The 16,704-nt window shown below is 42.1% G+C and overlaps 1 protein-coding gene across 1 annotated transcript in view; it reads right to left on the bottom strand.

Moving 5' to 3' along the window:
• Positions 1 to 16,704, bottom strand: part of CSMD2 (CUB and Sushi multiple domains 2) — a 1,634,099-nt gene that overhangs the window by 531,687 nt on the left and 1,085,708 nt on the right. Inside the window, exons 11-12 of the mRNA XM_085648024.1 lie at positions 13,043 to 13,146; positions 3,714 to 3,826 (exon numbers count right to left, since the gene is read on the bottom strand). Of these exons, the coding sequence (XP_085504150.1) occupies positions 3,714 to 3,826; positions 13,043 to 13,146 (217 nt within the window). The remainder of the gene's footprint in view (positions 1 to 3,713; positions 3,827 to 13,042; positions 13,147 to 16,704) is intronic.

Here is a 16,704-nt window from a genome sequence, read left to right as displayed (position 1 = left end):
TGCTGAGATAGAAACCTGCCAACTGCAAGTTACACTCAAATACTTTTTTTGTTGGGCGCCGAACCCACCAAAATACCTTACCACCACAAGAGAGCAGGTGTTGAGAAGACACACGCAGGCAGAATGCAGTGAATTTGGGAAATTCACATTGCAGGAAACATTACAATAATCAATGAAGCCGGCTAATGGGAACTTGTGGAACAATATAAGATCAATAACCGTAAGATTGAGGCAGATCCCGCCTGCTCAGCTCATCTGCATATTTTTCTCATTTAGAAAGATGAATGTGTTCATTTGCAGGCTCATCAAGCAAGAATAGATGCTAGAAAAAGCTAAGAGAATACAATAACCACGATAATCTTTCGCTTGTACACCTTCTTTTCTTGTACTTATTACACAATTAGTTGGCTTAACAGAAATCAAATATAATTGCATGGGGTTTTGGAAGGAAACGTGCTTTTACTATAAGAGAAACGCATACAGATTTGATCCCACAATGCACGTTCATTTATTATTAAACATAATAACAAAATAAATTGAAATAAACGGCATTAATAGTTCCTCTATATGCTTCAATTTGCTACGTGGCCCAGGGGGACTGGATCGTGCATCTGCAGAAATTTAGAGCTGTTTCTGGTACATCAAGTTGAAAAACATATTTACAAAGTGACATAGCTATAACATTTTGTCAAGCAAAGTCATTGTTTGCGTGCCATGCCAAACCACGGCCTTCACTTAATTAGTTGGCAAGATTATGAAAGTGTTCAGAGACAAGAAGGCAAAAGCGGTCTTTGATGAACTTCTTAGAGTGATGTATTTCTGTGGCGTGCCCCTTTAAACTGACCTGCCACTGTCAGGGAAGCCACTGACGCGAAAAAAAGTCTTTCCGATTTAAGAGTGACTGATCTTTGAAGACAGGTCTTTTGCACAATAGTAATACACTGTATTGGATGGGTGCGATGAAACATTGGATTGGTCAAGAACTTGACACAGAAAACATTTTATTATATCTCTTAACCTTGTGCATCACACAGATGCTAGCAAAGACAGGGATTTCTCATTTTAGATCATTACTCGTCTATTTTTTAGCAGACACATAATTGTAATACTCAGTTTCATGAGATGTAATTCAAAATATGCCGTCACGTCTCAAGAATGCTCAATGTGTCGCTGTAGCTGACTGGTCGGAACGATACACAATCTAATCATTAACGTACCCTGATCCTTCCTGCACACGTTAACTGTGCTTGCAATGAATTTCTGCCACGAAGAACGTATGGATTTTGTTTCTGTGTACACTTTTCAGGTCTAAAGCATCAAATGGGTTGGTAGAGTGAGCTATACTCCTCTGGGTTGTCGGGCGACTGAATATGCAGGAAAAAACAATGTTTGCTCTGCACTTTTTGCATTGAGATTTAGTGGTATCTCACATACTTTGCGAAAACTTGAACCCAAAAGTTGGTCTTAGTTGCATGTCGCTGTTACTTACGTAACGGCAGAGGCAAGCTAAGAATTGTCGGACGGCCACTCACTGTGGCTCAGTGCCTCAAAAGGGCTGGCTCCAGCCTTTCCATTTCTTTTTACGGATGTCTACACCGTGATGTTGGCCCATGCCTGAGTGGGTTCAATATTAACAACACTTTGGCTTCCCAGCACTGCCAACAACATTGTTAACTGAAGTCTGATTGCAGTTTAATATGATTCATGATTATCCTACTGAATTCTGAAATGTGAGGTCCCTGTCAACTGTAATTGATTTTATAGCCGCCACCAACTAATTGTCATACGTAGCATCTGCAGAGTAAGGTTAGAATGACGAGGCCTCTAATGAACAGACCCACACAAATATTCAAAATATGGCATTATGCAGAATGCAGCTGCTAGCCAGGGCATATATATTTTTTGTTGTTTTTTAATTAAATACAGACACTTTTTCGAAAAGTCACATGATCTTTTCACAGAAAAGAATATGAAAGGGAGAATGACAGCAGGTGTTTATTTTACCTTTAAATATCACTTTCTGACCCGTGAGCATGAGCTAAATAAAGGAGCCTTTAAGACCAGTCAATGTGGAAATAATGTTTTAAAGGATGGTCCAGCCTGTGTGACTCAAACACTAGGCTGGATTATCTTGCCAAATTCGCCTCTCCTCGGAAGAGCTTCACAAACCCTCAAATGTTTCTGGTCTGCATACTCCCAAAAGGTTTCAAACTAGAAGGTTCACAGAATGCTGTAGGTTCAGGTAAGGCACGTGGCAGTGTTCAAAGCAAAAGATAGCCAGGCCCAGTGATAGTTATAACCACACTGCACCAGGCCTTGCTGGAGAGTCATTGAATTTTGTTTTTCGTGAGATTAAACATGCCTGCCCTGGCTAATCACGTGAGATGACCAGGAAATTGCTTGCTTTTTAAACTGAGTTCAGAAAGAATGCTAATAATTCCTCATCCACTAAAAACGTGTTTTTCATGACATCTAATATGTTGTGTGGGTAAAGAGCCTGTTTTCTTTCGTTCATGACATCCAATAAATCACGATAGGCGGTAGAAACACTTGGAGAAACTATACATATCAGCTAAGGGGGAACATAAATGGGATTGCTGAGATCTATGAAGCTAAAACTTTACAGAGTTTGGGGACTCCGCTTGCCGTGTTTAGAAAGCAATGGTGGAGCGCAAACTATGGAATCACCACTGGGCGGGAGTGTATTATTCAGGCTGCACTGGTAGATACAGCGAGAAGTCTGAAGTGTATTTTCAGCCAACCAACATTTCACCAGATTACAACCTATTGCGACGATAAATAAAATAGTAAGCTAAGAGACATTTGAAGTTCGCCCTGATTGCAAACAGCCCGCGCCAGCATCATACAACAGGGAGGTGTGATCACCTGCAACACCTCAGATATGAAGGACACATTTCTACAAAAACATTTGAGAACATAATGATGTTTTGCCTAGTCACAATTAATCATATGTAAATTAAAATAATGAATACAAAAGAAACGATTAATATCTGTGATTAATTACAAAAATCAAGCGCTCTATTTCCCTGTTACTGAAAGAGAATATTTCACTGCAGCCGTTCACCTCCATGTCTTACAAAATAGCACAATTTCAATACAATGTATCTAAAAGGAAAACTACCATCAGACTGTAATATGATGCACTATAGATCCGTTTATCACCATCATAAATGAAGGATCTCTGTGGCTAGCACCGGTGGTGTCACACAGATGCTTCCAGTGTCAGCCGTGATAACCTCTGAACAGCCAAAAGAGAACTTCAGTGGCTTTAGAAAACGGAGAATGCGGACTCATTTCAACCTAGCTGGCCCCATTATCTCAAAATTAAAAAAAAGGTCATGTCTGTGCCTCCCTAAGTGCATACAAACCACAGTAATTAAAATCGTGTGGATATATATCTTCCTATAGGTGTAAAAATGCCCACATGGACCTGCTTGACCATTTTGTGTTATATATAATCTGAGAATGTGTAAGGGTCAACCTATTTAAGTCACAATGATATAGATGTCCATATACATGGCTTTGAACAGTTACTTTCAAATTACACACGTGCTAGCACTGCAGTCCACAGCAGAAGCGCTCTTATTAAAAGAAGATTTAGCCATTAACCGATTCCTAAAACTCCATACGTATCCTGAGCGCCACTGTACGGTTGAACAGCCAGCAAGTCACAAGTGCCCAGAACGCCTTACCTTCAAATGAAGCTTTGAACCCTTGGGCACTGTTGGTGTTGTCAGTATGGAAGAGAAGCCACATCTGGTGATTGCTGCTCACAATCAGGTCAGGGACACTGGTACCTGTCAAACTGTCGGAAGATATTTAAAGCATACATTTGTTAAATTTGAACAAAGTCTATAGGATTAAGACAAGTTCCCGCCCACCCAGACCTACATATCATTGGAGCTACAGCATATAATAAAGGCATGGCAAAAAGTATATTTCAATGTCATGAGCCTTCATAGATGTTCTACAACATTAAATGATCTCAATAAATCTTATACGATTACCGACGTAAAGAGGCTTAAGACACAGCTCTAGCAAAATATTTTAAAACAGTTACTGGTGGTGCCATCACATTAGGGTTCTATACATCAGGTCCTCCTATTGAAGCCTTTGTGGCTTTCTGAAGTTATCAGAGTTTGTTTTATGCCCACCTTCATCACTAAAGCAAGTATAACCTCTCTGCCCAGCCAATCCCCATACAAAAACAGACATTTGATGAATAGGAACTGCGAAAAAATGTGTTACTGGGAACGTTTTTATTGCTCCTGATTAATATTGTTGTTCATAACTGTGGGCAATCTCAAACTGTGCTGTATATGCCATTCTCTGCACACAACATGTGATTTTGTTATAAAATCATAGGTTATGGGAAAAAACAAACAAGTGTAACCACTATATGGCCATGTGGTAGTGAGGGTACACATTGTAAATTTAATCTTTGTGTAAATAGAGGATTAAGAGCATTTCCTTTAAGAAAATAAGTGGCAATCGTGAACCATGTACAGTCATAATGCATTTGCAGTTAAGCGAAAACAAGCAATAATATTGTGGTACCCCTATTTTATTACAAACACAAATAGTTCATACCATCTTCACGGCGGATATGGCACTGTCTCTTAAAGTGCACACTCAGCAATGAAAATTACTCCATTTCCACTGTTTGTTGGCCAGTGTAAGGTTACATTTATCAGTAATTGACTATTTGAATCTTGCATACATTCACTGTAAATTCACCTCGGTCAATTTATACCATGACGCGCTAATTAGCATAGGTGAAGAAACGCATGACCATGGTGGCTTTTGCTTTCCTATGTTAATGCTACAGAATAGATCATGTTAGTAATTAGGGTTGGTAAACTGTGTTCAACAATGAACTACTACAGTCTTTCCTTCACAAACATTGATAGACTTCTTTTTCCCATGGGAACCCTATCTGTACTATCCCATGAACAACTGTGGCTGGATGCGCTGCTGTCCTGTACCACCATGATGGATATACCCCATCGAACGAGCCTTGCAATGTTTACATACGGTTCCATGATGAGCCTCGTGGATATTCCCACTCCCGAAAGTCTGATAGCACAAAGTCAGCATCACCTCAGGATATTCCGGAGTCTAGAACACCACAGAAATAGAAATACGATCCAAAAGATCCCTTGAGGAATACCACGCCGAGTACTCTGACGCTTCCGTATTTTAGGCCCATTCCCACCTGTGCATTTCGTCAGCTTTTAACTGGGTGTGGAAATGACAGAGACTGAGCTATTCCTGCATCTTTTATCATTGCTGATTCAGCTAAAAACCTTGCTTCTGGATGAATCTGGAAGAACCACACAGACCCCATAATGGTAAATGTAAAGGTATGTCGGAACAAATTCACAAGACCCAGCATGAGTTAATATCTAGAGTGAAAGCATGTACTAATTGGGAAACATTGTATAGTCTGAGAGATTGCACAGGGCATTGAATGTGAATATACTATCTTCCCCTGAGGTCTGAACCTGCCTGCACTGGGAAGCATACTGCGAAACTTTAGTACGAATGTTCTTAACATTCCATACCCAAAAAGGGGTTCCACTTATTGAGAAGAACCACTTTTAAAAAGGATTCCACTCTGTAGGTTATCATCTCTGAGAATGACAGTTTAACAACACTATACAGTATTGGGCTATCTGTTCAATAGTTTCCTCTTGTTCCACATTAACACAGTCTGACATGCAGGATTATTTCAAAGATCATGGAGAAGAATCACAAAACATTTACCTAAAGTAATCTAACAACCATGTGCTTAAGATGGAAGGCGCATTAACATTGCAGATATCTGTGCGCGGGCCTTCGCTGCATATAAGGATAATAAGAAACCCACAACGCAGCGATTTGTAGCTGGGCCAAGTGAAGACAGAAATGCCACGCAGAACCAGGAAGGAATGTGACACCAACTCCACACCCCAGAAATTGTAAAAAGCCTACAAATCAGAAAAAAGGCACGCTAGAGCAACATCAACAGAGCTAAAGCCTCTCATCCTACAACAAATATTGATTCATAAAGATGCAATCATCTCTTTGACCCCACACTCAAAAGAAAAGGGGCAATAATGTATTCATTTAATTGCCACTACAAGTCACAAGATCAAAACTGACTTAGCTTCCTCCATGCCAAGCACCTTTCTCCACTTGGCAAACTATACATTCAGAACAAATTAGCAGCCTTTACTTAAGTTCAGCTGCACGTCTCACAAAAAACACTCAGCTTAAAGCCTTTAAATCTACAACCACTTTAACATCAACCTAACATAGACCGTGGGCACATGCTGGCTAGAGATTGTCCACTTCTCTGCGGAAGAAGGAAAATACCTAAAGAGCCTTAGGATCAATAATGTGAAAAGCCTCTTGAAGTAACTTAAAGGGGATTCTGTGGCCATCAGTAGCACCCATCCCATCAGAGGCCTCTCTTTTTTATGATAAACAAGTGACCGCGCACATCTATGAAAACAATCAGCTTTAAGAGTCTCATTCAGAGTTTAGGGTAGGGTACGTCAATAGAACTGCTAAGCTACAAATATGTATATGATACACTATGCATTTTGATTAAAGGCAAAGCTGGCCTTCATTCTCGACTCAATCTTAGTGGCATTCAGCAATGACGAACTTGTGACTCTCATGAACAACCCAGACACAGACGTGTGCATTACTGGTAAAGTCCACAAATGGTTCACTTAATTTCTACAGTAGTGCTCCTAGCTATTAAAAATTGAAGACTCAACTTCACGAGCTGTCCCATCTGACACTCTGCCCAAGGCCCGAGTAGGTGTCTATATGACAGCATTGAGCCTCACGCATGGGCTATAGTTGATTGGTGAAAGGGAAGACTACTGCTTGACTCTCCATATATTGATACGGTGCCCTCGCAGCATTGATTTATCATGAAGAGCTTGGCTCTAACTGAATAACAGGAATCACAGCTGCGGTTTATTTCATGAACAGGCCTCACCATATTTTATTGGATACAAATTAGACATGTACTCTAAGTAAAATTATATTTGCTCTTCTTGTGCATATATGTCTATAATGGAATATCTATAGCCTCTGCTCAGTCATAATGGGAATACATCCATATCAATGTATATAACCACGATAGGCTCCTAAAATACAATGTACAGATCGTATAGTCTAGTTTAGTTCAGTATACCTTTATTCGATTTTACATATGAAATCATAAATGAGCACAATACAATTCATCACATAAAAATATAACACAGTAAAAATGAGTAAATACAGCATGCTACTTCCGTTCAATCCGCAGACAATCTCACCAAACATTTGGAGGGTCACTGAAGCAAGTTCCTTGGGGCAAATATATAATAAATAGTACACATTCGCGGATTAAAGTCTCTGAGTTGTGTGAAGAGTTTTAGATACCTTGGTGTTAATTTTGATTCAGCAGGTTCTAATCCGATAAATGTAAATGCCTCTCATATGAAACTAAGCAGGGCGGCAGAAGCTCTATTTAATCTCTCCCAAAACGTAAGCAAGGGCCTTATTTTACCCTGTATTGAGATTTATAACCTATAACTTTGAACACTGGGTATGAGCAACATTGCTGTTTACAATGTCCTCTGTAGAGTCTCTAATAAGTAAGGGTGGCTGCACCAAAGAGGGTGCGAGTTGGGTTTCAATAGCTCCTAAATGGTCTAACAGTGATGAAAATTCAGCTGGCAGGAGCGCCTTGATTTTTATAATACAGTCTTCCATAAAGCGATTGGCGCAGCAGGTATTATGAATGGGTGGAGCCCCAACTGCCTCCAAAGCCTGGGGTATGGACACAAACCGACATTGCAGAATTACCTGTCTGTGTGGGTGTGTCAATCACATCATGCTGCAGCCCCCGCTTAGGCCTTTTCCCCTTGGCAGACACCTTATGGCCAGCAATGACAAAAGTAATAGCCCTTTCCACCTGGGGAATGTCCGGATCTGAACTGATAGCAGCGGAACTTAGCAAAGTACCCAAGGGTGTATTGTCCACTGGCATCGGCTTAATGCATGAATTCAGGGATAGCCTCTTTTCAGTAGGGCTATTTCTGTACTAATGACCCCCACTGCCCTCTCCAGCATCCGATCAATAGATGTGCACTTCAAAGGAGGAGTGGGAGCTGACAATGCACCAGAAGCCTTCCTTTTGCCCATTGCCGATTGTGATACAAAAATCAGCCAGCAGGGATGTGAGCACAATTTAACACACCCCACTTCTAATTAAAGCAAATCTGGATGGGGACCAAGCCACAGAAAGAAAGTATCTGCAAAACAGGAAGTCAAAGAGAGTGGGCAGAGCCTCTTACGGGCTCGGATGGTTGCACGCAAGCCCGCTCTTGGCCTGACCTTTGCCGGGGCACATCCCACTCCGTGGGGTGAAAGCGGGCCTTATCAAGAACTCGACTTGTGCTTCATCTGCTCCCCCACCTCCTCAGCTGCAGTGCCCTCTGGGCCTTGTGGTCTGCCCCTGGCATCACCAAAGAAACGTCCCACCCCACGGGGAGAAAGCAGGACTTGTCAAGTGCCTGACTGGCACGTATCTGCTGCAGTGCCTTCTGGGGCTTATGATTTGACCCCAGCGTCACCAAAGAAACATCCCCTTTCACAGAATCTATCCGTATAATAATCCATATAGTCTACTTTTATACAATGTACAGCGATGATAAGCACATCATGCAGTGTACAGCAATGACATACTTTTATGCCTCGAAGTACTGCCTTGATGATTTCATCACTAAATGTCAGCCTTAATAGGTAACACATCCAAAGTACAGCCATGATGAGCTCTGCTCGTCCAGCGTTAGGCCATGATCGTAGTGTCTTATTCAATGTGTAGCCATGAGGATCTATTCCCATCCAAAGCTAATCAATGGTTGGCTGTTCTCGTTCAACATCAAGACGTGATGGACACTTCTAACACAAAAAATGATGTGACCATCTCTTGTCAAGCAATTTACCCCCATGATAGACACTTCGCCATCACAAGGTGCTACTTGCTTCCTGCCATCGTGGATATTACCCACGTGAACAACCATTCTGGGCACAAAGATAACTTGCACTGCATCTGCTCTTCTTCAAACAAGGAATGATGAAATACCCCTTCCCCTCTGGCTGAGGAGATTAGGCAGAAAGTAAAGTAATACAAATTGCCTCTGGCGTTCAGGGCCTGCTGACGTAAGGTGTGTGAATCAAGAATGCACATTTTAATTCACTGCTCTTTTTAATTATGAGGCAATGGAGCACCTGGAAATCAGGTATTATATGGTATCAAGCAAATCAATACCTACTCTGATACACTTTGCAGTCTCTGAGGTATGTAGGTCATATATTTCTGGCTTAGATACTGTTTAAAAATCAGAACTTGATAATATGATTGCAAGTGCTACCTGCACATGATCCAGAAAACTTGTGCATCTACATATCTTCCTAATAGAATCTATTGTCACCAATGATGATGTTGCCATCTGATATACATCAATATTGTGCTCTCTGACTCAGTTTTACAGTCATAGGGGCATTCGATAATCCTTTCTAAATGATAGTGGGCTAATTAGACCCATTGAATATGAAGACTGGATCATCTCATCCACGGTAACATGTTAACATTGTGTTTGCTTTGCTGTACAGCCGTGATGAACTCTTCTCAAACAATACACCGTTAGTAGGAACTCTGCAAGCAATGTACAACCATGGCATGCTAATCCGTTCATCTTGCACAGCTAAAACTGTCTCTAATCGCCCAATGCAGAAACGGGCGGACCCTTCACTACAATGGTTTCTTTCTATTAAAATGTAAAGGTGACACAGTGTATAGCATTCAAGGAAGAGACAATTGGGGGGTAAAGACATCCTGGGAACTAGCCTTCCAAGGTGCAACAAGAATGGCCCTTTCTCCCAAAGTACAACCATAAACGTTTTATCTCATCCAGCGTACAGTCACCATGGTCTCTTGTCATGTGATTTGATTGTGATGGGCTCCTGTCTTGCAATATGCAGACACAGTGGCCTATTGACATCCATGTACAACCACAAAGAGCTTCCTCATCTGTTGTACATCCATGATGGGGTTGTAACCTAATGTAATAGACAATGGGTTGTCGATCCACTGCATAGCAATAATAGGAATTTTTGATCCTATGTTTCATCTAATGCACACCAACTATAGGCTGTCCATCTAATGTAAAACTACAATGGGTCATTTCCCTCCATTGTAAATTCATTATAATTTAGTCATCCAAAGTAGAGGCCTAGTGGGCTCTTTATCCAATATGCATCCATCATGGCCATTTCTCATAGATTGTTCAGCCACAACATGCTCTCGTTTCATGGAAAGATAGTACCGCATATTCCAATCCAGCTCAACCTCTATGAATCCCATGTGCAATGCTCGGGGCACTGAACTATAGATCTCCAATATTCAAGGATATCATACCGAGCCGGATCTCAAAAAAAGATAATACACGATGCCACGTGTAATGGTCTTTCAGATATAGTGACATATCATCAAATTACCATATTACCCTTATGTGGCAGCACCTTATATCTGCTTCCACTGTAAACACTTTTTTCTCCCAATCTTCTAACTATCCATGGAAATGAAAACCTTAAAAAATTGATGGCAGCATATGAAACACAAAGCTAGGGGAAAGACCTACTAATTTAGACAGACATAAAGGGTGACAAGGCAAAAGAGAAGAAATGAAGTGAGCGCACAAGGTATAAGATGAAAGGTTGCACATAAGAGACAAATGCAGGCTTTGCTGCGCCATGAGCTATCAATATTGAAAGGACAGCACCCCTACTGCGTTCTGGACACCAGGCAGGCAGTTACAAATGCTGCCTATGCCTCACTGCTGTGCCATATGCACTGACCCTCCTTACTCAGCGGCGATTTCTGTGTGTGCGTGACACCCGCAAGAATGAAGCGATCTATCCCCCGGGAGCCTTGGACGTGACACCCTACATTAGGACCTTGGTAAACACGTTAACCGTATCGCAGGACTTGCCAAGCAGAGGTTGGCGGTTCCATGGGAAGAAATTTCTTTCAGTGACACATGTGATTTATGATGTAATTTCTTTAACTTTATTCACATCCTTTGCCAGGCGCTTTGCACTTCCACATCAGGGTATGACCATGAGAATAAATCAAATCAAATACTCCTCATTCTACTACGAGTCCTGTCAAGAGCCAGATCCAACTCTAAAATGGTAGGTTGCTGGAAAGTTCCCCGCACTGTGCATTTGGAAAACCACAGATCTATTCATAGATCAGAATCGTTCGGCTCTTTTGTAGAACGAGAGTACATAAACTGCTGTGCAACATTTGATCTCCTCTCTTGCAGCTTGGTTAAGCTGGCTAGTATCAGAACTGCGGGTAGGGTTGATTTTCAATAGTGGACTTCCCTTAGAAAAGTGGTCCATCTGCTCAACATCCCTCTCCGACTTCTCCACAGCACCCACGTCTAAGAGGCCGTGGCCGCAGATGGGTTCCGATATAGGCGGTGACCGGCAGCTCGGTGCCTCTAGTTATATTATATAAAATTCCATAGCACAGAACACCTGGGTTCTCGGTCACTCAACATGCAAGCAGTTTTGACCTATTCATTCAATTGTTCCAGAGCAGATCATACGCCTTAAATAAGTGACAGTTTGCTTCTGCAGAAGAGAGTTGTTTGCAGTTATGTTGGGACCTGATGTGTAGGATTCCAGCTCTCAGCCCAACTGGAAGCATAAGCCAGTTGAAGGAACTTATGCTGCAAAGACATTGCCACACAATATATATCTTGCTTCTAAGATATGTTTAACACCTGTGCTTTTCCATGGACAAAAGGGTTATTTCCTTTTCTGCTCAAGCATGGCAATGTGCCTCAGGCAACCTCCCGCTTTAGGGTCAGCTTTCTAAATGTGGCAGATGATGTGGCTGTCTAGCTGCTGTACTCTGGAACAATGTCAATGGGTTCTATTACGACTCTGGTACACAGAATGTTGACATATCAACCCACCTCTCGCCATGGCACTTGTAACATGTAGCGTTCTACCAAGTACTGTTAAGTACATGGAACAGTTTGTTGTAGAGAAGATTTGCTCCACACTGGATCATGATATGCTGTGCTCCATGCCCAATGTCTGGTTAAATACTCAGTTCCATGTGTTATTGTACAGTTTCATCGATACAGTTACCATCCGCGACAACAGCACGGCAGAGAAGCGGTAGTTCACTGACAATGTATTAACAGGCAAACAGCAGGAGCTCCTGTGTTGCCATAGTGAGGCTCAGCCTGTCATCATCCACACAAGCCTCAATTAAAGTAAGCTTATGATTGATGATGTTACTACCTCGAAAGGCATCCCGAGAGATATTTGAGTACAGCTGTGTGTTAACGCACCTCCAACTGCTACCTGCTCTGTGGTGATCAGTCAATTAACCAGAAAGTATAACGGAGAACATTGAAGATACATTCAATGCTCCTATGGTTACGGGGTCAAATATCTTAAGATAAATGCAGTTTCTACATAGAGATTTGCTGAGTGGGTGAAATTCTGCTACATAACAGGTAGGTTGTGGATGAGTATCCTACCTGTTATTATGTTTGGGAAATGGAACATAATAATGGTACAGCTTTTCTTACTAAGGATAGTAAACAATAAAAAAAAACACTGGAAGTGTGACATCAGAAAAGAGAACGGTGTAAGAGGCAGGTCTTGTTTCTTGAGGGATAAAAAGATAAATACAATTGCACTAGAAATGGATTTTAAAGCATTTTTAGGCCGGCATGCTTCTCTACCCACACTTATGTTCAGCAGTACTTAAGAGAAGTGGTGTGCAACACACATAATATATATTTTATATTATAGCTCTAAGCTAACACTCTCTTTCACGATTCTGGGGATCCACACCTTTCCCCCTATATTATTGGTGTCATGTGCTCTAAGTACAGTAATTGTATCCCACAGTTGTGTTGTGTCAGGTCACCATTCTTATACTTACACATATAGTACTGTCTTCTGGTCTGAGACCTGGCCTCCTTCGCCAATGGTGAGCGTGTCATACCCCCTCTCCAATTCAAATTCTTCAAAGGTGAGTTTGATGACCTACGGCAAAAGAACAGATGTGAGTGTGGACATCAACCACCATAACGAAGGACTGGAGAACTCACCAATTATATTGTCCTGTGAAAGTTAATTTGTCACCCATGAATGCCGTCATTTAGTTAGTAGCAGATGTTTTGAAAAAATGAATGCTCTAAAATTAAAAAGTGACTAAAGTGACTGAGACAATTAGAAGAAAGGAATGGATTCAGAAAAAATGTTTCCGTAAAATTCTGATGCCACATACACAGTTATAGCGTGGTCACCAGTGGAAATTAGTAGAAATCTTAGTTCATAAATGTGCCTGTAGGAACAGTTAAAATAGACTTTAACCCAATATAAAATTAAATGAATTAAATTGAATACAAGCGACTTTTAAAGGTTGCGACCGGCCGAAACAATGAAAGTGTGCCCTATTATGATGAATGTGCTGCCCCCCAGTGCATTCAGGTGAAAAACAGAACTGCTGCTTTACAGCGTTCCGTCTTTTCACAGTTCAGGTGGCAACCCACCAGCACTTTTAAAGGGGATTAGGGATCCCATCCCATTGCAGGCAGGTGCAGTCAGTGACTGCACCCACCTGCAAGGGGATGTCTGGAGGGTCCATGAGACCCTCTTTCCTCCAGCCAGAGGGCTGCCATCAGGGGGCGCACTGACAGAGCGCCCCCTTTTAGGTGGCGCACTGTGAGCGTACCTCCTGAGGACTTCTTTGCCTCTGCGCCCATGTCTGTAATACATCGCGGGCACAGAGTCACAGGGATTCCCTAATTTGCAAGTGGTGTGCCCCAAGTAAATTAGGGAATGCCCCCTGCAGACAGGGCTGGCACTTTTATAGAAGGGGCTGCACAAGTGTCTGCGGCCCCTTTGTAATACCAAAGTGCCCCAGGGGCCTGCAAAGTGGGCGCAAATGCCAATTACGCCCCCAAGGCACTTTCTGTAATATGGCCCTAGATGGCAAATGCCCTGTCTTTCACAATTTAACATCAGTAGCCAAAAATACACTTGGCATAAAAAGCATACTTGAAAAAATATAAATCTCAACAAAAAAAGATGGCTGACCAATTGCCCTCTCACCTCTAACCAGCAACATAGAGACTGAAAAATACCGCGAAATGCCCTCACACACCAAAAACAGTGTTGCATCTACAAATTTAGCAGCACAAATATGCTGCAAAAGATGATTTTTTTAGGTATTTTTATTATTTATTAAACATATTTGTATTGTATAACATACTTCGCCACAAGGACAACGAAGAGCTTCACAAGTAACAAGGAAACAGTTAATACAACAACAGCATAGAAGGTTGAGAGTATGACAAGAAACGACTAATCGCTCTCATAGTTTTCTCAAGGACTTTCTGACCCAGCCCTTCTTCCAGCTGCATAAGCAGCACCATCAATCTTTTAAAAAAAATAGATATGGTTTAGAAGCAATCTACACTTCCTAAACTAAATACCGTCTTATAATTCTGTCATTTTTTTATTTTCTTTTTTGTTTGCAAATAATCCTGAAAGCATTACCCCTTCATCGTGATGAAGGAGCAGACACAATGACAGCTACACATTCATGACCACCTTTTTACTGTGGCAACATCAGGATGCCCACTTCACCCCAAGGTAGTACATGTGCAGTACAATGTGGAAGGCTGTTCTTGTCCAGGCACAGTGTACCTTGCACTGCATGAATGCAAAGAGCCTGGCAGAGGGTAGCTGTCTCTAAAACATCGAGGTTGGCCAGTCTCTTGCCAAATGATGGTACTAGCTGATATCTTAGAACTTCGGTCACTCTGTCAATGAGTAATGTAACTATGTCTCACATGATCTGGCCTGCCTAAGTTATCTCTCGGTGACTACCCTCTTCAAATTCAAAGTCTTTGCTATAGCTCTCAACGCAGACCTCACTTTCTTGCTTAAAAGCTTTCCATTGAACAGAGGATATGTTTCTGTGACAATAGTGACTTTATGTTCTCTGTAATATTGATAACTTCTCTTTAATAAAGAAACGTCAAAGACGTATTTTCTCCTATCGGAACACAGATGAGATGCCAGATTACACCTGATATAGAGTATACTCTCAATACAATTTATTGATCTCACTTGTAAAGCGCACTATCACCTAGCAGGCATCCTGGCGCTGACAATCACGAGTGCACAATTTATGGGTAAACCCAGAGGAGCTGACAACAAACTAGATATTGGGAAATAGCCAGGTTTTTAATCTCTTCCTAAAAGGGAAAAGGGCCCTGACTTGTCTCAATTCCAGCGGAAGCTCATTCCATAGTCTGGCAGCTGATTCACCAAAGGCTCTGCCGCCTGATTTTACTTTCTTGACTCTTCGTATTTTCACCAGTCTAGCTGAGGAGGAACGCAAGCATCTCCCTGGAATGTACCATTCAAACTTTCTCTGCATGGAGACGGGCCCGATCCCATGCAGGGCCTTGAACATTAAGCAGAGAGATTTAAACTGGATTCTTTGTCTAATTGGGAGCCAATGCAGCTCCGCCATAGCCAGTGAGGATAAGGAATCTCTAGGCCAGCCTAATGCTAACTTGGCTGCTGTTGACTGAATCCGCTGAAGTCTATCTAAAAGATATTTCGGGACCCAAGTAGCAACGCATTGCAATAATCTAATCTGCTTAGTATAGTACTTTGTACTACTAACGCTCGTGCCTGGGAAGGCATTAAGGGGAAGATCTTTCGCAGAGTTCCAATAATGGCGAAGCAACTGCCCACTGTTTGGTTAACCTGAGCCTCCAATGTTAATTTGTTATTAAACATAACGCCCAGGTTCCGAACCTTCTCCACCGGTCGCAATGCAGGAGGTGAATTTAAAGGCCAGAAGTTTACAGGCAGCACAAAAGGAACCTTCCCGACTGAATAATAAAGGACCTCGGTCTTTCCAGCATTAAATTGCAAAGAGTTTCCCCATAACCAGTGAGCCATGGCCCGCAAGCAGCCATGATACACTTCCAAAGAAGTCGACTGATCTCCCTCTAAGGAGAGAATCAGTTGTGTGTCATCGGCATAATTTTCTATATTAATATTATGCGCCCTAATGACAGCGATCAGGGGTAGCATGTAAATATTAAAGCGAATAGGGCTAATTGCGGAACCCTGGGGCACACCATGTGTGATGTTGGTAAAGGCAGATTGGTAAGGAGGAAGGGCCACTGCTTGACTCCTATCTGAAAGAAAGGATTGAAACCAACTCAACGCGAGGCCAGTCACCCCTACCTCCCTCAGCCTCCTCAGCAAGATGACATGGTTGACCGTATCGAATGCGGCAGACAGGTCGAGCAGAATAAGAACTGCTGCCTGCCCTCTGTCTGCCCGCATCCGAAGCTCGTCCATCACAGTCACCAAAGACGTCTCACTGCCATGCGCAGGCCGGAAGCCAAATTGTACATCCTCTAGGATTTTGTTCATTTCGAGGTGTTTTGAGAGGTAGCTTCCATCCACTCTTTCTACAATTTTGGCCGGAAAAGGCAAGAGGGAGATAGGCCTATAGATGTTGGGAATGGCAGGGTCCAGAGTGGACTTCTTTAACAGAGGAGTCACCAG

This window comes from Triturus cristatus, chromosome 3_2 (genome assembly GCF_964204655.1).
Source record: "Triturus cristatus chromosome 3_2, aTriCri1.1, whole genome shotgun sequence".
Lineage (NCBI taxonomy): Eukaryota > Metazoa > Chordata > Amphibia > Caudata > Salamandridae > Triturus > Triturus cristatus.
The sequence above is the reverse complement of the archived record's forward strand: the minus strand, read 5'-3'. Positions and strand labels throughout refer to the sequence as shown.